The sequence below is a fragment of the Rhinolophus sinicus genome, chromosome 12, assembly GCF_057876585.1.
Source record: "Rhinolophus sinicus isolate RSI-liver-muscle chromosome 12, RSI-T2T, whole genome shotgun sequence".
In the NCBI taxonomy this organism is placed as follows: Eukaryota; Metazoa; Chordata; class Mammalia; order Chiroptera; family Rhinolophidae; genus Rhinolophus; species Rhinolophus sinicus.
This window is the reverse complement of record NC_142512.1, coordinates 20,041,915-20,064,557: the sequence shown is the minus strand read 5'-3', so window position 1 is coordinate 20,064,557 and position 22,643 is coordinate 20,041,915. Positions and strand designations below refer to the sequence as shown.

Sequence of the window (22,643 nt, the reverse complement as noted above, 5' to 3'; positions counted from 1 at the left end):
TGGTTTCCTTAATCTAGTACAGTCATATCACCACGCTCTTAATGACAGTGAATCCTTTGAAGAGTTTAGGGATGTCCTACAGAACATCCCATATTATAGATTTGTCACTTTCTTTATAAGATTCAGGTCACATTTTTCCAGTGAGACCACTATATAGATCACATCATATCAGGTGAGGCTGCTGGTGGCCAAGTTGGACAGCTTGGTTAATGTGGTGACCACCGTTGCTCTCCATTTTATATAAAGGCACATTTTCCTTTTGTATTTTAATTTGTGGGGTGATCATGGAATGCTGTTGTTTTTAAATTGTGGTAGTATGTGTGTGTGTGTGTGTATAGGTGTGTATCTCATAAAATTCGCCGTTCATTGTTACCATTTTTAAACGTAGAATTAAGTGGCATTAATTATATTCACAACGTTGTACAACTGTATCACTGCTATCTATTTGCAAAACTTTTTCATCATCTCAAATAGAAACTCTGTAACCATTAAGCAATAAGTCCCTATTCCCTTCTCCTCAGCCACTGGTAACTTCTTTTTTTAATTTATTTTTCAATTACAGTTGACATACAATATTATATTAGTTTCAGGTGTACAACATAGTGATTAGACATTTATATACTGGTGATGTCTAATCTACTTTCTACCTCTGAATTGACCTATTCTAGACATTTCAAATAACTGAAATCTTATAATATTTGTCCTGTGTCTGACTCATTTTACTTAGCATAGTGTTTTCAAGGTTCATCCATGTTGTAGCATGTACCAGAATTTCATTCCTTTTTTATTTTTTAAAAGATTTTATTGGGGAAGGGGTACAGGACTTTATGGGGAACAGTGTGTACTTCCAGGCCTTTTTTTTTTTCCCCCCAAGTCAAGTTGTTGTCCTTTCAATCTTAGCTGTGGAGGGTGCCGTTCAGCTTCAAGTTGTTTGTCCTTTCAGTCTTAGTTGTGGAGGGCGCAGCTCAGCTCCAGGTCCAGTTGCCGTTTTCTAGTTGCAGGAGGCACAGCCCACCATCCCTTGGGGAGTCGAGGGATTGAACTGGCAACCTTGTGGTTGAGAGCCCACTGGCCCATGTGGGAATCGAACCGGCAGCCTTCGGAGTTAGGAGCGTGGAGCGCTAACCGCCTGAGCCACCAGGCCGGCCCCTCATTCCTTTTTATGGCTGAGAAATATTCCGTGTATGTGTATGTGTACATTTCGTTTATCCATTCATCTGTTGATGAGCACAGGGTTGGTTTTACCTATTGGCTACTGTGAATAATGCTGCTATGAATGTTGGTGTACAAGTAACTGTTTGAGTCCTTGTTTTTAAATCTTTTGGGTATATACTCACGAGTTGAATTGCGGGGTCATATGGTAATTCGACAAGTATGTTTAGTCTTTGAAGAATCCCCAAACTGTTTACTACGTTGGCTGCACCATTTTACACCAGCAATGCACAAGGCTTTTGATTTCTCATGGAATGCTATATTTGAACAAATTGTTTAAGTAAGCTTGAATTGTTTACCTTTTCTTTTAAATGTTATAAAAACAGCTATTGTCATTTTTAAACTTTTGGTTTCCTTTGAATAACTTTTTTGTTTTTATATCCAGGCTTAGAGTGTTTAATTAAAAGTAAGCAGAAGGAACAAGTCAACCCATGGAAATGTCATCAGTATAAACTTTTTCTCTTAGAATCTGCCCATGATGAAATGCCATAGGTCTTCCTTTCCTTTTTAATGGGAGTTAGTCACATTATAATGTGTCTTATGACATTTCTCTTATGTGCCTTCATTTAAACTTTTGAAGTACTCTTTGACTTTTTATGTCAAGTCACATGTATTCAACTTGGGCCCTATGTGTGAGGATTTGATACTTTCTAGAGTTTTCTGATTCCCCTATAGTTTCTACCAGTGTTTCTTATACATAATCAACATCTACAAAGAAGTTTGAAATATTTAGAAGCAAAACTTTCTTCCTATAACAATTAGGGGTGATTTGAAAACCATTTAAGCTTTTTATAGGTAAGGGACATACTTTAATGTTTAATTTTATTTCAATCTTCAGCAAATATATTTAATAAAACCTGACTGCTTGAATTAGTGGTTTTATGATATAGGCAAGTTGCTCCATTATTTGAGATATTATTTAAAATAATGGGTTAAAAATAATTTATTTTTCCTTTTTGTAGAAAGTTGTAAAAGATTAGGACGTTATTTCTAATTATATGGGAGATAAATCTGTGTTACACTATTTAAAAAATAAGTGTTCTGCCTTCACAGTAAGATTATTTAGTTAAACCAGGTAACAGATTTTTCTGATTCTTCAAACATCTGAAGACTCTGTATTTTGCTGCTGCCATTGATGTTGTTTTTATGAGCATCAGCTTCTCTCCTGTTTTAGCTGAGTGGTCAGACATATTTTATGTTACATTATTTCTACAATAGCTAGCTTATATCTCTTCCTACCTCAGCAATATTAGGCAGTTCCAGTATTTTCACAGGGCAAATTCATTGTTTATCTTCTGTGGGACTACATAAGTAAGATGTTGTAAGATGTGAAACCTTGTGACTAGGCATGTATTCAGACCCACACTGATGCTTTATGTGACATATTTAGAAATTCTAGCTCAAAGAAGTATGACTTTCAGAGCTGAAAGTGGATATATTAATCTAGTCCAACTCTTTTGCACTATAGGAGATCAAGGCCTGAGAGAAGAAATATTTTGTGAATAACTTGTGCAATATTCACTTAGCAGGTATTTACTACGTACCTGCCACGGCCAGTACACTGTCTTAGGTGATGGGGATATTGTGGGAGCAAAACAAAAACAATTCCTGCTCTCAAGGATCAGTCAGTGTACTAGTAGTGTGATGTGAGCTCATCTGGCCTCACCATCTTCCCCTTCAGGGTGGACTCAGCATATCTAGCTGCCTACGGGGGTGGGCCTTGCTTCTCTCAGAAGTATCTCTCAGACCTGGAGGATGCATGTAGCCAATGATTATCTTAATAAGCCTTGTGAATAGTCGTGCTACTCTGCTAAAGCTTGTTATTGTGAGAGCTTAAGCGGAACTTATTCAGGGAGCAGGCCTTCTTCTATTTTTTTTTAACCACATTGTGCTGATTTATATGCCTTGTGTCTGTCATTCTTTATTATTTTCTTCCTTCACGGTTTTGAAGGCATTATAAAAACCATCTGATGGTTTAGTATGTTTATACCAAAGCAAACAAATTTAATGAAACTGAATGGTAGTGTGAGTCAACTTTTAAGAATTGCCCTCTTTCAATTTATACAATTTTAAAAAGACAGGTAATCCCACTTTATTTTCCTGCAGATACAAGTACTCAGGAAGACAGAGTAGTGTAGTGGCTAAGAGTAGAGCTTTAGAATCCTGCTGCCTTGGGTTTGAATCCCAGCTCTGCCATTGTAGCTGTGTGTGTGTGTCTCACACACACACCTTGGACAAGTTAAACAACTTCTCTAAGCCTCAGTTGCCACATATAAAAAATGAAGACAAATGATAAGTACTATCTACCGCATAGGATTATGAGATCCAAGTGAGAATGTATGTAAAGCACTTAGCCTAGCACCTGGCACCAGGATTTCTTATCTCTGGTAGAATTTGAATTTCATGAGGGCAGGGAGTTCAGTTTTATTCAGTTTCCTATTTCTAGCACATAGAACCATGCCTGGTATATAGAAGGTACGCAATAGTCTTTTTAGAACTTTTGAATAAATGAATTATTGGCATCTGAAACATGAGTACATAGTTATTTAAAATCTTGGGTAGATGATGTTTAGACTAGATAATCTTACAAAAATGTATAAAAATATTCCTAATTTTGTTCCTACTCTGAGAAAATAAGCTTGTCTTACCGGCAGATCCTAGATAAGAGTAAATATTTTTCAGACTTTTTTTATTGTGACCTACCATATAAAATACCTTTCAGACATTTATGTACCTTTCATATATATGTGTACATAAAACTGAAACTTTTCATGAAACAATACTTACCTTTGCAAAGTATTCTGGTATTGTTTCTAGTCTCTATTTCATTAAACAAAAAAAGCTACTCTTAATCCACTAATATATTTCACAATCCATTAATGGGTCGTAACCTGCAGTTTAAAAAAAAAACACAAAAACACTGTTTTTGGTGACTTTATGGTAAAGTTGATTTATTTTCATATTCTTAGAGGAATAAAATAACTTACAAGTTGCATGTGATAAGCCACTACTGTATTTAGGGTTTTTGTTTTGTCCTATCTTGTTTATATATCAGTCACTTCCAGTGAGGACTGAGCCGGATACTTATCTCTGATGACCTACTTTTAGATTGCCTTCTTCGCATATGAATGAGCACTGAGATAGGAAATTGGTCTGACGTATAGTTGTCAGGCCTACGTGTTATTCTTGTGAGCCTGTGCATTCCATGATTAATTAGATCTGCTGCTGTAAGTCTTTCTACTTATGTCTTTTTAAACTACTACTAACTTGGGCCTGAGTCTTTTCAAACTGGTAATTATTTTCCTCCTCTGAAAGAAGAAGAAAATGTTCTGTGATTTATCAAACTTTCTTCCCTCTCCTTTTATGCTATGGGCAGAGAGTTCTGAAATGTGACTAGATAGCATATAATGTAACTGATTGAGATTTTGTGTGTGTGAATATAAACTCCTGTGACCATGTGGGCCACCATTCCCTGCGTAAAGTGGAGGTCAGACTGAGCAGAACTAATTAATGTGCTCTAACTGAGGTATATTTGGCTTGAAGTAGATTGCTGACAGAAAGGGAAGAGCATGGGGAAAATAATTACCAAACTGTTTTGAACAGCATAGCGGGTTATATTTGTTTCAAAAAGTGGACTGGAAAGCTTCTTCTTGTAGAGCATTTTCTGTGTCATTAAAAAGAGCATTATGGGTTAATCCACATGACACCCGAAAATTAGAATCTATTTAAAACAAAACAAAAAGCGAAACAAAACAAAGAATCGAATGGACAGTGTAGAACTGAAAAAAATACAATACCTGATGTTAAGAAATAGACAAACTGTGTACAGCACAGGGAATAAAGTCAATAATAATAGCTTTGCATAGTGACAGATGGTTACTAGACTTGGTGGGGTGATCACATCATAAGGTATATACATGTCAAATCACTTACGTTGTACACCTGAAACTAATACGATATTGCATGCCATTATACTTTTTTAAAAAATTTATTGGGGTGACAATTGTTAGTAAAATTACATAGATTTCAGGTGTATAATTCTGTATTACATCACCTATAAATCCCTTTGTGTGTTCACCACTCAGAGTCAGTTCTCCTTCCATCACCATATATTTGATCCCCCTTACCCTCATCTCCCACCCCCAACCCCCCAGTATGACATTATACTTTAATAAATATTTTTTAAAAAGAAATAGAGAAACACATAAAGTAGGACATTGTATACATGCCTTTCTCAGTAATTATTAGATCATGAAGACAAAAATATCAGTAAGGTGACGGCTGATTAGCTCAGTTGGTTAGAGCACGGTGCTCTTAACCACAAGGTTGCCTGTTCAATCCCCACATGGGCTACTGTGAGCTGTGCCCTCCACAACCAGATTGAAACAACTACTTGACTTGGAGCTGATGGGTCCTGCAAAGACACACTTAAAATAAACTATAGTTAAAAAAAAAAAAAAGTTATATATGGAGGGGCAGCCAGTTAGCTCAGTTGGTTAGAGCACAGTGCTCTTAACAAGGTTGCTGGTTCGATCCCCACATGGGCCACTGTGAGCTGCGCCCTCCACAACCAGATTGAAACAACTACTTGACTTGAAGCTGATGGGTCTGGAAAAACACACTTAGATAAAAGTTTTAAAAATATATATATGTGTATATATATATATATATATATATATATATATATATATATATATATATATATATGTAAGGACACAGTAGATTTAAATACCATAAATAAACCAATTTGACCTAATGAACATGGAAAGAATACTGTCCTCATATCTAATTTTCCTACAGAATCTGTTTACTAATTTGAAGTGTGAGGATAAGTAATTTATCATTGGTCACAGTTCTGGAAGATGTGTCTGGTTTTATTAATTAATTTGTTTTTATAATTACATATTAAAAACAAAGTAGCAAATGCACAAACACTTAAAGCCTTTTCATATATTTGCTTGTTTTGCATTTTAATAGGATGGAGTCTAAACTTCTTAGCATGACACTAAAGGTCCCACAGTCTTCACACAGTTGGGCTGTTCTGTCTGGAATGCTTTTCTCCAGTTCAGCTGTAACCTCCTCTGAAACCTCCTCTGTGGCAACTGTCACTCTCTTGCCTTCCTAGAGCTGTGCGTTTATACCATCAGTATAATGCTTATCTACTTGTGTTAATAGTTTGTTTTGTGTCACCTGCTGGAGTGTGAATTCTTTGATAATAGGACAGTGTGATGCTTTTCATTTTGGTATTATCTTTATAGAAAATACATTGGCTGGGAAAGAGTCCTAGAGAGAGAGACTGGGGAGATTTTTACAATGATTTGGAGTGAGGCTGTTTTTGGAGGTAAGGGCTTTATGCACAGAGAGGCTGTGGGAAGGAAAAGGGAGTATGAGATACAGTATATAAGAAATTGTGCGAGAAAAATTCAGGTTGACTATCAGATAGTAGAAGAGTGTTAAGGAGAAGAAAGGACCCAAAGATACAACTTTGACATTTTGAACCTGAATAATTAAGAATGATAATGGAATGGGAAAAACTAATTGAAAGAGTGTGTGTGTGTGTGTGTGTGTGTGTGTGTGTGTCTATATATGTGTGTGTTCTCTTTAGATGGAAGAGGAGAGAAAATGGGAGGTGGTACTTGAGGTACTAGTTACAAGTACCCAATGGGCAGTTGGGAAATAGGCTCTGGAGCTTGGGAGGGAGGTCAAGATGATGACGAGATTTAGGAGTTAGGAGAGATGCAGAAGCACATGGCCGTGTGCATGATTTTGGAAATTGAATTCATATTGTTTCCCGGCATAATTTAATTACTTGAAACAAGAAATTCAACTAGAATATATGTAGTCATGCATTGCATAATGACATTTAGGTCAAGGACAGATGGTATGTAGGATAGTGGTCTCAGAAGATTATAATGGAGCTGGAATAGTGACATTGTAGCCATTGTAAAGTCATAGTACATCACTCACCTGTCTGGGTGCTGCGTGTGTAAACAAACCTGCGCTGCCAGTCGTATAAAAGTACAGCGAGTATTGTACAGTTATGTACAATACATAGTACTTGATAAGGATCATAACCGTGTTACTGGTTTATGTATTTACTATACTTTTTATCATCATTTTAGAGTGTACTCTTTCTACTTACTGAAAAATTGCTGTGAAACAGTCTGCTGGCAGCAGCCTCACACATCTTGTGTTTACTGAGCCTCTTGATTTCATCGTTTTCTCTTGTGCTTGATTTAATCTCGTGTCGTTTTGTACAGTCACATGCTGTACAGGCTTGTAGCCCAGGAGCAATAGGCTGTACCATAGAGCCCAGGTGTGTCGTGGGCTATAGCATCTAGGTTTGCGTAAGTGCATTTTGTGATGTTCCACAATGATGAAATTGCCTCACAACACGTTTCTCAGAACATATACCTGTCATTAAGCAGCACATGACTATATGTCTTTCTATCTACCTATCTATCAAGCTATTGAGACTACACAACACACACACACACACACACACACACACACACAAATGGGTGCTTTTTCACATCCAAAGTGAATGTACTTCATATTGGGTTTTGTTTTGTTTTAAAGAATGCTGAAAGTTCAGATATTCTCAGCCTATTGTTCATGCTTTGAGAATTACTATTGCTAATCAGCTGTGTAAAGTGCATTTGGTCTTATCTAATCTTGTACTTTCAGGAGCTGGTTGGATGTCATTCTGGCTTTTTCTTTCTCACTCTTAATCTGAGTGCTACCTAGTTTAAAAAGAAAGCAAAAAGCTAAAACAATACTCAAACAGAATATTTGCTTCTACTTGAGTCATGAGTTTACTTTAGTGAACTGAAATATCACCTAATATAAAATCTGACTTCTAGGAGCAGTGCAGTTGTGTACTTTGTAAAGTGATCATGGACTTATATGAAGGTTGAGAGCCAAACACTACACACTACTTTAGGATTTGGCCCCTAACTCTTCAGATTCAATGTCTAAAGTTAGATGGGCTTTTCCCCCTTTTTTCGATTTAACTCAGGGGTAGAGAATTGAAACATGCTTTAAAAAGGGTGGGAGGCGGGCATTCAGTTCAGAGAACTGTGTGAGAGAGTGTTGACTGAGTTAGATAAAACTGAAAACAGATGCAGGACTGTGTAATTTAGTTTAACTTTGTAGAATCTTATCACTAGCAAATATATATTCAGTGGGAGTGGTGAAGGAAATGGAGTTTCATAAGGTAAGTTGCTCAGAATACAAAGACCAAGTTCAGTTAAGATTTGGTCAAAATGAGGTTGAATTTAAAGACCAGGATCTGGGGGATTTTTTTCCAAGGGTAACCTCTGTGGTTTCCATCCATTTGACCCAGATGTTCCACTTAAAATTCTTTATGAACATCATGCTCATTAGGCTTTTAACAATATCTCAGAGTGCAAAATCATCACTTAATAACACTTATTATCTATAAATAAATTGTTCACAACACTGAAAGTGTTGAGAACTTCTCACTATCCTTTGAAGTAGTTTTATTTAAAAAATAAACATTAAGCTCCAAATTTAAATACAGAGTGGCAATTGCCTATGTATATTCGTACATTCTCAAGTGCTTTTCCGAATGAAAAAATACATTGAAGTTTTTTTTCTGTAAAAGATTTATAGGATTCTTGCATAATACAGTATGATACTTTATAGTTGTACTACTGAGGCAAATTGAAAAAAAAAACTTGCTGTGTTTGTCTTAACACTGAATCATTGATTGTATTTTTTCTGTTGGCTTTCTGCTTTAGATGTAAGAGTGAATTATTAGTGCCCCGTTTGTGAATGAAGGGTTGAATTTATTTAAGTTCCCCCGCCCCACCACCCTTAAAACTAGATCTCTCTGTAGTGAAAACAGTAATAGGGACTGGTTCCATGATTTAAAAAAAAAAAAAAAAAAAAAATTGAGTATCTTAAAGCATATGAAGATTAATTGTGAGACAGATGGCTTCAAGCGATTCAATGGGTATGAGTAGATTCTTCGATCAGAAAAGTTAGCCACCCATAACCATTAGTACTGATCACAATTTGTTACAGTACTGGACAGATTCCTAATGGTTACACTTTTAGTCTTATTCTTTGACATGTATAGAAAGAATGAGCATTATAGGTTTCAGAGTACATTGCACTCAATTTTTTCTGAGCATATAAAACTCTAGATTGATAGGTAGGTTTAAAAGCAAAATTTATACCTTTTGTCTTCGTCAACTCCCAGTGGCTTTCAAATTGAGGTATGTATAGTACAGGGAGGAAGAAGAGACCAGTTAATTTGGATAACTTTAGGGAAATAAATGTGCAGATCTTCCATACCTGCTCTTTCCTAAAGTTCATATGCCTGAGAGAAATATGTTTGCTGCAGAGGTTCAGTCTCATATTCTCTCCTGCTTGGCTAAAGACATTCTTTTCTACCCATCAGAATCACACTATGGTATGTTTACTCAGTTTTACCAACTTTCAGGGCACCAAAACAAAAGGGACAATTTGGTGATTAATAGTATCATAAAAGCATCATTCTAAACTTCTCACTAAAGACATAGCTTCAGTAACTATTACCTGTTACATTTATTATTTGTCAAAATTTATGAGACTGTGCCTTTCTGATAAATTACATACCAGTAGTTAGTGTAATCAATCTAGAAGACAAAATATTAATACTTAGAGCATTAATATTATTGGAAAGTAAGACAAATTTAAATACACATACATACATATGTGTAGATTGAAGTATACATAGATTGAAGTATTACAGTATCATCATTGAAAGACTTTCAAGCATACAAGTATATCGCATTCAAATAACAATCTTTGGACGAAGTGGAATGGAAGTAAAATTCAAGGAGAAAAAGGGAAGATGTAGATTGCAAATTTTAAATAGATGATTCTATAGATAATCAAATGCAGTATTTTTATTTAATTGGATGCATCTAAAAATATAAAAATTATATTATTTAAGAAATATTAAAATTTACATATTATTTTTGCAACTATTCAACTTAAAATGTGTGAAGTGTTGCATAATTTTTCAAAATTATTTTAGTAGGATTAAAAATGTTCAAGGTCATTGGTTTAGTTAGCCCCTGAGAGACTAATGGATAATAGGGCTTACTTGTTTATGATTGTTAGTAAGTAGGACGAATAACACATTCTTTATACTTTTAGTAAAGTGCTTTATTGCTTTGAGGTACGCCTATAATGAATATTTCACTTCCAAAATTAAAAATTTTCTTTGACTAAACATATTGTTCTGAAATCTGACATTTCATTCTTTAGTCTATGTTGAGCCACATGGCATATCAGCTTAAAAAAAAATAAAACAAAGGTATTAACTGAATCTGGCAGTAGCTGTAGCTGTCAGCAACATCAGGCCTTTGTACAGACCAGTGGTTGTTCTCTGTTGCAACGAGCTCTTGCTTTGTGTAAGGAGAAAATCAAGACAATGAATCTGAACCAGCTACTTAGTTAAGATTACTGTTTTTCCAGTCTTTGACATTTAGTATTGGAAAAGTAAATATTAAGTTTAATCCAGATGGCAAATAATGCCTGTTTATAGCATCTCACAAAAATTCTTAAATTATTCATAACTCAGTTAATATCCCCAATTGTTCCCAGTTTTTTGATGATTTTTTAAACAAATTTGAAATGGGTGAATAAAGACTTTTTTATATTCCAACGTTAGGATAGCTTCATTGTTTTTTGTCAAAGTTAGTTGGCTATTCTTCTGAGAATATTGATTGACTCCTATGAGTTTAGAAAGAGATAGATTGAGGTATACATCACACATGACTCTAATTGCCTTCTGGGAATAGTTCACTATTACAGACTCAGGAAATGTGCCTTTTATGAGATTTCATCAAGCAAAAGCGTCTTTGTAGATAGCTTTCTGTTATTGATGTCTGTGTAATTCCATCGTGTTAGAGAAGATACTTTGTCTGATTTTAGTTCTTTTTAAATTTGTTATGTTTGTTTTATGACCCTGGGTAAGGTCTGTCTTGGTGAACGTTCCATGTGTAGTTGAAAAGAATGTGTATCCTGCTGTCGTTTGGTGGGATGTACTATAAGTGTCATTTAAAACTAGTTAGTTGATGGTGTTTTTCAATTCTCTCCTTTGGTGTTTCTGTCTACTTGTTCAGTTGATTACTGAGAGGAATGTGAAGTCTGCAATTATAATTGTGTATTTGTCCATTTTTCCTTTTAGAATTATCAGTTTTGTTTCATGTACTTTGAAGTTCTATTGTTAGGTGCCACATTTAGTATTGTTAGGTCATCTTGGTGAATTGAACCTTTTATCATTATGTGATCTCCCTCTTTATCCCTGCCACTTGTCCTTGCTCTGAAGTCTATCTGATGTTAATATAGACACTCCTTTGGATTTGTGTTTGCAAGAATATGTTTTTCCATTCTTTAATTTACCTATACCATTATATTTAAAGTGAATTTCTTATAGACAGCATCTAGTTGGGTCTTGTTTTTTTAATTCAGTCTGACAATTTCTGTCTTTCAAATGGTGTGTTTATACCATTTACATTAAATATAAGTTTGGATTTAGGTCTATTTTTTTTCTTTTTCTGTTTGCTCCTCTGTTTTTTTATTCCATTGCTTCTTCTATTCTGCCTTCTATTGGATTGTCTGAATGTTTAGTAGTTGATTGTTTGAATGTTTATAGTGTTTTTACTATATTTGTAAAGTTTGTTTTGGTAGTTGCTCTAGGAATTACAATTTACTTACTTAACATTTCACAGATCTACCTAGAATTAATATTTTACCATTTCAAAATGAATGTACAAATCTTATCTCCACACCTTTTACCCCCTTTATGTTGTAGTTGTCATATGTATTATACATATATACATTGAAAACCCCACCAGTTTTATGATTTTTGCTTTCAACTGTCATACATATTTTAAAGAATTTAAGAGGCAAAAAAAGTTTATTATATTTACCCAGATATTTTATCCGTTCTGTTTATTCATTCCTGAAGTTCCAAGTTTTTCTGTGGTATCATTTCTCTACTGCCTGAAGAACTTTCTTTAGCATTTCTTTGAAAGCAAGTCTGTTTATGACAGATTCTTTTAGCCTTCACTGAGAATGTGTTTTTGCATTCATTCCCTGAAGGATATTTTCACTGGATATAAAACTCTTGGTTCTGGGTTAACGAGGTGTGATTCTTTTTTTTTTTTTTTAAAAAAACGTCTTGTGCCTTCTGGCCTCCGTCGCTTCTGATGAGAAATTCACAGTCACTTGAATTCTTGTTCCCCTATATAAGCGTATCATTTTTCTCTACTTTCAAGATTTTTTTCTTTGTCTTTAGTTTTCAGCAGTTTAATTATGAAGTATCTAGGCATGAATTTCTTTGAGTTTATCCTGTTTGGGATTTGCTGAGCTTCTTGAAATGTATGCAAGTTCCTATCTTTTGCCAAATATGGAGAGTTTTCAGCTGTTATTTCTTTGACATTTTTTCAGCATTAGTCTCCTTCTGAGACCAATGACAAGAATGTTAGACCTTTTGGTGTATTCCCTAAAACTCTGTTCATTTAAAAAAAATTTTTTCTCTATTACATTGGATAATTTGTACTTATCTATATTCAAGTTAACTCATTCTTTCCCCTTGTCATTTCCATTCCTCTGTTTAACTCATCCAATAAATTTTAAAATTTTGGTTATTGTGTTTTTCACTTCTGAAATAATCCGGTTTGTTCTTTTTTCTGTCTTCTGTTTCTTTTATTTCATTTCAAGAATGTTAATCCTATTTCCTTAGAGCATATCATAACTGCTTTATGGTTAGTTTGATAATTCCAACATGTGTCATCTTGAGGTTGGTATCTATTGATTATTTTTTCCTTGCAAGTTGCTGACATTTTCATGCTTCTTTGAATGTCAAATAATTTTGGATTATATCCTGACATTTTGAATCTTATGAGATCTGAGCCTTGTTGAAATATTATAAACCATAGTAATTTTTTGTTAGTTTGTTTGAGCAGTGAATGACCCAGTTAAGTTTTACAAGTTTTGACCCGTCTTCTGTGGGCTGTGATTCCAATGTCAGTTCAATTTTCATAGCCTTTGCACTGCCTGTTCAGATCTGTCCTGTGTGTGTACCAGTCTGGGAGGAGGGCAGTGGTCTGTTCTCTAGTTCAGTATTCAGTGCTTCTGGTATGCTGTTTAGGGTCAGACCCACACATATGCATTTCAGGGTTGAGCCCAGCAGTTCATAGAAAGCTTTATGAGGTCCCGTTTTTGAGCTCCCTTCTCTCTATAACATCACTTATATACTGATTTCTATCGTCTCGCAAAATAGATAATAAATAAACACATGAAAGGATGTGCAGTAGCATTAGTTGTCAGGGAAATACAAGTTAAAACCACAAGGCAAAACCACTACACACCCACTAGGGTGCTTAAATTAAAAAGGCTGACCAGTTGCTTGAACAGCTTGTTAGGTGAGGATTCAGAGCGACTAGAACATTCATGCATTGCTAGTGGGAATGTGAAATGCCACAGCCACTTCGGAGAACAGTTTGATAGTGTGTGTCTGTGGGACTAGAGGCCACTGAATGCAGTTTCTTCTCTTGGAATTAAGTCTTGTTTTGAAGACTTCTGTCCTTCCCTCCAACTCCCTCCCCTGGGAAAATATTTGTATGTCATTGTTTGGAGCTGGCTGGTTACAGTCCTATTAAAGTTACTCTAAAAAACTGATTAGATGACACTCTAATATTATTGTAAACTTGGTGTTGCTCCTGCCTAGTCTTTCTTAATTGCTACCGAAGTAGAACAATTAAGGGACAGACAGAAGAATGCTAGGACTCAAGCCTGTGACTGTAGTGTTATAAGTAGTCTACTTCACTGCTTTATGGCATAATTAAAATGTGAGTTGGCCAGTTTTGCAATTTAGCACAGCTATTAAGTTTTACCTATGTAAAAAAACTTAGGTTAGTTCATATTTGCATTGTTTGAAATTATTTTTATGTGTTCTGCTTCCTCACCAAGACTCTAAACTCTGAATGAAATTATGTCTCTTGCATATAAATCCCTATCATCTTAGTATAATGTCTTACACACAGTAACCATTGTACTGTGACCAATATAGTAGTATAAATTGGAAAAGGTTGGTATCATATACGATGAATAGTATGTGTATGTCCATATGGTATGTACATACCAGTAAGAGTTACCAAAGGTGATTATAGATCAACAATGACTAAATATGACTGGGTAAAGATATGAAACACGGCATCTCACCAGTTTCCTGCCAGACCCAGACTGAGTGCCAAGATGTTGAAAGATAAGAGAAAGCCAAAGGTGGATACCTTGCCGTCTCAGAAAAAAAGGTTAAGACCATGTTACTGAGCTTGTGGTGGTTATAAACCTGCATATGTTCTGGGAAGATAAAGTCTGTTTGACATCTGCACGTCAGTGCTCAATGGGCATCTCAAATTTAATACATTCAAAACAGAAGTCTTAATTTCCTACTGCCCCAACCTACTTACTTTCATTCCTTCCACAACTATTTATTGAAGGACTGCGATGTCCAGGTACTGTTCTGGTGCTTGGAATATCGATCAGTGGCATCATAAGTATCTCTCCCCTTGCTTACAGTCTAGCAGGGAGAAACGTTTAGGCAGTAAATAATAAACATAATAGGTAAATTATTAAGTGCTGTAGGAAACGTACCAAAGTAGGAAAGGGTGACAGGAATTATGAGTGCTGGACTTGGGATAGTGATAGAAAGAAGTGAGTAGCAACTTTAATGGGGAGGTAAGGGTGAGCCTCATTGCCAAGTTGAAATTGGAACGAAGAGCTGGAGGCGAGAGAGTCAAGTAGGGTTACCTGGTGGAAAAGCATTCCAGGCAAAGGGAACAGCTGGAGCCAAGAGGCAAAGTGAGGAGGTGCCTGGTCTATCCCCCCAAGGAGGCCAGTGTGGCTGGTGCAGAGCCAGTGATGGGCGGAGCACGAGAAGAGGTGACAGGGAGGGGGTGGTGGAAGACAAACGGTGGAGGGCTTTCGGCCACTGTAAAAACTTTGGCCTTTTAGTCTGAGTGAAATAGGGAGTCATGGTACAGAGGAATAACAGCTGACTTACGTTTCAACACAATTACTGTGGCATCTCTGTTGAGAAAAGAATAGAGACGGGCAAAAGCAGGAACAGGGAGATCTGTTAAGAGTGGTTGCGGAAATCCAGGCAGAGAAAGGATGGTGGCTTGTACCAGGGCCGCAGCAGTGCAGGTGAGGAGAAATCTTTGGATTCTGGGTATACTTTGAAATCAGAGCTAGCATGATTTCCTGACACTTTGCACGTGGAATGTGACTCCCAGGCTTTTGGCCTGCACAATTAGAAGGATGCAGGAGCTATTATAACCCAAATGGGAGAGGCTTCGGGTGGAGCAGGTTTGGGGAAGATGAGGATATGTTGAGTTTGTGATATCCAAGTAGAGATATTGAAGAGGCAATCGGCTGTACAAGACTGGAGTCTGGGAAAGAGATCTAGGCTAGAGACAGTAATTTGAGAGTTGTCAGCCTGTAGATAATATTTAAAATCATGGGGCTGCATGAGACACCAAGGGAATAAGTAAAGTAAGAGAAGAAGACCAAAGGTAGAGCCTGAGGCGTGCCATATCTGTTTCCTTTGTTCTCCTTTATCTTCCCAGTAAATGGCACTACTATCTCCCTAGTTTCTCAAGCCAAAATCTGGAAGTCATCCTTGATTCCTTATAAACAAGGCCTTCGTACATCCAGATCTGTTCACTTCATCTCCACTATCACCAATCTAGTCTCAGCCATCATTCTCTTCTGGTTCATCTCCCTGCTTTCCTTTGTGCCCAACCCCTCCCCAGTCATTTTCCACCGAGTCAGAATGATCTTTTAAATAGACAGTTCAGATCATATCACGCATCTGCTCAGAACCGCCAATGTTCTGTGCAGCACAGGAAACAACAGAGTAAAAAGGCAACCTATAGAAAATATTTGCAAACCATATATCTGAGAAGGGGTTCATATTCAGAATATATAAAGAACTACAACTCAACAACAACAAAAGTAATTCGATTAATAAATGAGCAAAGGACTAAAAGAGACATTTCTTCAAAGAAGATATACAAATGACCAACAAGCACATGAAAAGATTCTCAGTATCATTAATCATCAGGGAGATGCAAATCAAAACCACAGTGAGATACCATCTTACACCTCTTAGGTTGGCCACTATCAAACAAAAAACAAAAACAAAATAGCATGTGTTGGTGAGGATGTGGAGAATTTGGAACTCTTTGCATGGTTGGCAAAAATATAAAATGATACAGCTGCAGTGGAAAACAATATGGAGCTGCCGTACAAAGTTAAAAATAGAATTACCATATGATTTAGCAATTCCATCTGCATATATATACAGAAGAATTGAAAATAACATCTTGAAAAAATATGTGCATACCTATGTTCACTGTACATTATTCACAATTGCCAAGGAGCAACCTAAATGTCCATTGACAGATGAATGGAAAAAAGAAATGTAGTATATACATAAAATTGAATATTATTCAGCCCCCAAAGAAAGAAGTTACATCTGATAAAAGACTGTTATCCAAAATGTGTAAAAATACCCTCAAGACTCAGCAATAAGAAAACAACTAGATTTTAAAATGGGCCAAAGATCTTAACAGACACCTCACCAAAGAAGATATACAGATGGCAAATAAATATGAAAAGACACTCCACATCGTACATCATCAGGGAAATGCAAATTAAAACAACCAGTTACCACTATACACCTATCCAGAATGGCCTCAATCTGGAACACTGACAACAGTACATGCTGCCAAAGAGGTGGAGCAGCAGGAGCTCTTACGCATTGTTGCTGGGAATGCAAAGGGTACAGCCACTTTGGAAGACAGTGTGGTGGTTTCTTACAAAACTAAACGTACTCTTACCGTACGATCCAGCAATTGAGCTCCTTGGTATTTATTTATCCAAGGGAGTTGATAACTTACATCCACACAGAAACCTGCACACAGATGTTTATAGCAGCTTTATTCATAATTGCCAAAACGTGGAAGCAACCAATATATCCTTCAGTACATGAATGGATAAACTGGGGGACATCCAAACAATGGCATATTATTCAGCACTAAAAGAAATGAGCTATCAAACCATGAAAAGACATGAGGAACCTTAAATACCTATTACTAAATGAGAGAAACCAATCTGAAACAGTTACATACTGTATGATTCCAGCTATGTGACTTCTGGAAATGGCACAGACCATATGGAGATTGTAAAAATCAGTGGTTGGCAGGGATTAGTGGGGAGGGAGGGATGAATAGGCCGAGCACAGAGGATTTTTAGGGCAGTGAGACTATTTTGTATGGTACTGTAATGGTAGAAAAATGTCATTGTCCATTTGTCCAAACCCATAGAATGTACAAGAGTGAACCCTAATGTAAACTGTGGACTTTGGGTGGTAATAATATAGTCAATGTAGGTCCACCAATTGGAACAAATGTACACTCTGGTGGGGGATGGTAGTAATGGAGGCTATGCATGTGTGGGGCTGGGAAATTTGTACCTTCTGCCTCAGTTTTGCTGTGAACCTAAAATTACCCTAAAAAATAAAGTCTATTTTTAAAAAATCAAGTGACAGGAATGATAAGATTTCTACAGAATGAGTGCGTGGGCTTCAAAAGGTGTAGAATAGTGAAAGTGGCTGACTATGGATGCTTATTCCCCTTTTTCTTCCCTCTGCCGTTAATACCTTTTCAAAGGGTTTTTTGGTCTTTGGTCTTTTCCCTGATTTGGGTAGCTGCGCCACACTTTTTTTTTTCTCTTGCCACCCTCTTGATAAAGGGGAGTACAATTAGAAGAATAGGCACTTAATAATGCTTTGGCATGAATGTCATTGACAGCTTTAAGATCACATTTGCCCTGCATGTTCCTTCTGTCAAAAATATTGACTTCTCTGTGCCTCCCATCTGTAAAATGGCTGAAATAGTAATATCTACTTCGACAGTTGCTGTAAAGAATAAATGTCAGTACGCACAAAGCTCGTAGAGCGTGTGTGGCACATAGAGCTGTTGTCATTATTGCTATTGTTATTAACTGATGTGTTCATGCTACTCATAACTTCATCGTATCACTCAGATGTATTTCCTTTATGTATATTCCTTTTCAGTGTACGTACCTTTAACATTCCTTCTTAGTCATCTCTGTAATTCAAGAGCCTTTTCCAATTTCAAACAATTTAATGAAAAGAAAATTTATACATGCAGACATGGCAGATTTAGTTTCTTTGGTCTTTTTGAGAGTCGCATCCTGAGAATAAATTTTCTGTTTCCTTCATGTTATAGGTGGTATGCAAGATTACAATTACGTATGGGCTAACTGTTTTGAGATCACATTAGAGCTGTCGTGTTGCAAGTACCCACCTGCTTCGCAGCTTCGACAAGAATGGGAAAACAATCGTGAGTCTTTGATCACATTGATTGAAAAGGTAAAGTAGCTGACTGGAAGGTTTGCAAGGTTGGGGTATGGAAATAATGGTTTAAAGAAGGGGGAAATTCAGTTGCATCTGAATAACAATCTGTACTAGATGTCCTGTGTTTGTTTTTATTATTTAAAATTGTGGATTATTTTTAGAAACTCTTGTGTTAAAATCTATTAGAACATATTTTAGCTGTGCCTCCTTGCCTTCTCCCCCAGCTCTTTTCCTTTTGGAGGGCTTCTTTTGACTGTCTTAGAAACTTTTACAAACTGAAATAATTAGCCAAAGTTGTACTACCAGGTTTTTACAATGTCATGTGATTGTATTTGTTAGAGAGCCTTTACCACTATATGCACCATGGACATAAGTTTAATTTAAACATCAGGCAGGCTAATATACTACTGGGTATACCAGAAATTATTATCTATACTTTGTTGAGAAAATTAGAAGTCTAGCTTTGAGGAGAGGGGATTTCATAAGCACATTACCAGTCTAGATTTCAGACACTTAGTGCATCTTAAATTTAAGAATTTAATATTTTTGTCTATATTTTATTTTAACTTGTAGGGATTGAAAACTATTTCGTGGAGATAGAGGGAGTAACCTTATTTTTTTTAGAAATTCTGTATCAATGCAGAGAGGTTATGCTTTCTTGCCTTCCAAATTGATGTCTCTCTAAGCAGTCTACTTTGGTTCTTGTTTTCTTTAGGTCCACATTGGAGTTAAAGGATTTGTTAAAGATTCGGTAACAGGATCTGGCTTAGAGAATGCAACCATCTCAGTGGCTGGTATTAATCATAATATCACAACAGGCAGATTTGGTGATTTCCACAGATTACTTGTTCCTGGAACTTACAACATTACAGCAGTCTTAACTGGGTAAGAATTTAACTTAGACTCTTAAAATGCCAAACCTTTGTTTACTTCTAATACAGAAATGTAGTCTAAGAAATGTTATTTACTGTATCTGGCTTTTATTTTTCCTTATTTTCTGATTGTTTCCTCCTTTTACAATGAGAAAATACTATTGTGGAGTCTTTTGTCACTTAGTCTAACAATCTAACTGATTATGAAGCATAATTGTAAAATTGGGGAAAAGAACAGTTTTAAAAGCTTGAAAAGATGGTTATCTGTGTAAAGCATTGCCTCAAGACTAATTGAATACCAGAGTACAAGAAACTCAGTAACAGTACAAGAAAAAGTTCAAGAAACACTGTAAAAGGTATTTTGAAAGGCTGTCTTTATCATTAGCTTTCTAATATATGAAATGAATGGTTTCCCACCTCCTCTGGAAGCCTTTCTGAAAGATCACTTTGCTAAGGATTTAATTGATAACTTTTAATTTTGAACTTTCCTATTTGGAAAGGTAGTTGGAAAGTCAGTTTGATAAGGCACTGCAAAGAATTGGATAATCTATCCCTTTGAGTATTGTAGCAATGGTAACAATGGATTATGACCGCCATCTTTCATCGTATTCTCTCCCTTAAATGTAATTTTTGGTAAATATTTTAATCTGTGGAACCTGAGAAGATGGTAAGAGAAATAGTTCTTTAAAGACTTACTTGGGGATTCTCTGAGATAATATCCTAAAAGTCTTGAATTTACACATTTATGTTTATTTGGGTTTTGATAGACCACCAAGTGCTAGAGTATGAAAAGATTATTGTGCTTTTATAATATTAAAGCATTGTGTGTTTTAATTTAACTCCAAACCATCTACTTTTAAAAAAATTTTTTTTTCAGGTATATGCCACTGACTGTTAATAATATAATAGTGAAAGAAGGACCAGCTACAAAGGTGAACTTTTCGCTTCGGCCAACTGTGGCTTCAGTAATCCCTGACACAACTGAGGTTGTAGCAACTGCGAGCACTGTTGCTACACTTAACATTTCTCCTGGAACACAATCCTCTCACCAGCCAATTCAGCCAAAGGACTTTCACCACCACCATTTCCCTGATATGGAAATCTTCTTGAGAAGGTTTGCCAATGAATATCCTAATGTCACCCGACTTTATTCATTGGGAAAATCGGTAGAGTCAAGAGAACTTTATGTAATGGAGATTTCTGATAATCCAGGTGTCCATGAACCAGGTAATTGGTGTAGTCTTGCACAAAATTTCAGTAGCGCCTTTTAGAGCTATGTAGTATATTGCTGTTTCATCTAGAAAGGTCACCAATAGCATGTTTAACTGGAACAAAGAAAATGGAACCAGTCTTGCCAGGAAAGAAGAAATTTCACTTGATAACCTACATTAGGCAAAATATTTAACATACTACATAGATTAGATTCTTTCTGCTAATAGTATTTTTATTATTGTTTCATATATATGTTATTTATATATTAGATATAATATGTGTGTGTGTGTGTGTGTGTGTGTGTGTGTGTGTGTGTGTGTTGAGCCTGCTCAGATGTATATATTAATAAGGAAGTTGCTTTATAAGATGCTTTTTGCTGCTGCTTTTGTTGAAATATATCTTTTCTTAAATTTTTGGTTCAGGGTCTTTGCATATGTTGGGGATAGTGGAGAGAGTTCATGATAATGGAAAGGAAAAAAAGTCTTCTATGTAATTATTTTGTTTTCAGGTGAACCAGAATTTAAATATATTGGAAATATGCATGGAAATGAAGTGGTTGGAAGGGAACTGCTATTGAACCTCATAGAATACCTTTGTAAGAACTTTGGAACAGACCCTGAAGTAACAGATTTGGTTCGTAGCACTAGAATTCACCTTATGCCATCTATGAATCCTGATGGGTATGAAAAGGCCCAGGAAGGTAAAAAATAGCTGTCTATTAATGCTTAGCCTTTTTTATTATATAGCATGATCTGGAATTTCTTTCTATTTTATTCTTATAATTTATAATTGGTTCTAGCTTTTATATTCTTGTATGAAAGGCTAGTTCATTTATTGATTATGTGATCAAGTTTATATTTAATGGAGTTCACTTTGGTAATGGCTCTTACTTACTAAAAATAGATAAGATTTTTACAAATTGTTCCATTTTAACAGTGATTCTCATTTAATTATTGTATCGGGAACCTTATAAGTGAAAATTCAAACCAAGTATCTTTTGAAGCTAGTAACTGTTTTGAGTCTCAGTTCTAGTCCCCATGCATATTCTACAACTGCTAAGCTGTTGACTTCCCATTCCTCTGCCTCCTCTGGGCTAGCCCGTCTCTCCTGGGACAATATAGTAAGGGCAGGGAGAGCAACTTGCTTACACAGGCCGCCTTATACAGAATACTCTAGAGAGTGAGACTCCATCTTCTCCCAAGCTGTGGTTCCTTCCAGGCAATGATACCAGTGAGTAGAGTAGGTATCACAATATGGATATGCAGCTACATGATTTATTACACTCACTGACTGAACACTGGGAGAACCAACTAATGAATGACCAGGTTAATCCATATATGTATATCATTGAAATTCCTTCCCTAAGGACCTCATCCTTTGTCAGCTTCACAGATCCCTCTCACATTCCTTCCTTGAGATCTTTCTGAAAGGTGGAACTACTTACTACTAGTAAGCCCTCTAGTATGTTTTCTTCATTCACTTGCAATTTTTTTCTCATTACAACCACAATAATAGGGCTCCCGCCCCATTTTAAAATGGAATAAACCTAAGTTAAATCCTTTCTCCATCATCAGGTTAAACTTCCAGCTGTAGTCATGGCTAACTCTACCTTTTTGTGATCGCTTTAATGTGATCCGCAGTATTCTTCTTTTCATGTGGTGGGTTTCTTGACGATGTTTTAGTGACCTGTACGCCAGTCCTCTAGAGCCCCCCTCTGATCAGTCATGCCCACTCGGCATTGTGATCACGTCATTATATGTGGCATGTTGACAACTGAGCAATATTTTTCTATAATTTGTACAGTTGGATTTTTTTCCCCTCAAAGTATGACCAGGGGGCAGAAACAAAAAGAAAATGTTTTTACCTCTCTGTTGGAA

The 22,643-nt window shown here is 36.1% G+C and overlaps 1 protein-coding gene across 1 annotated transcript in view; it reads left to right on the top strand.

The window, feature by feature from the left end:
* Positions 1-22,643, top strand: part of CPD (carboxypeptidase D) — a 65,667-nt gene that overhangs the window by 6,911 nt on the left and 36,113 nt on the right. The window contains exons 3-6 of the mRNA XM_019739524.3: positions 18,555-18,697; positions 19,398-19,567; positions 20,432-20,781; positions 21,275-21,466. Coding sequence (XP_019595083.3) covers positions 18,555-18,697; positions 19,398-19,567; positions 20,432-20,781; positions 21,275-21,466 — 855 coding nt within the window. The remainder of the gene's footprint in view (positions 1-18,554; positions 18,698-19,397; positions 19,568-20,431; positions 20,782-21,274; positions 21,467-22,643) is intronic.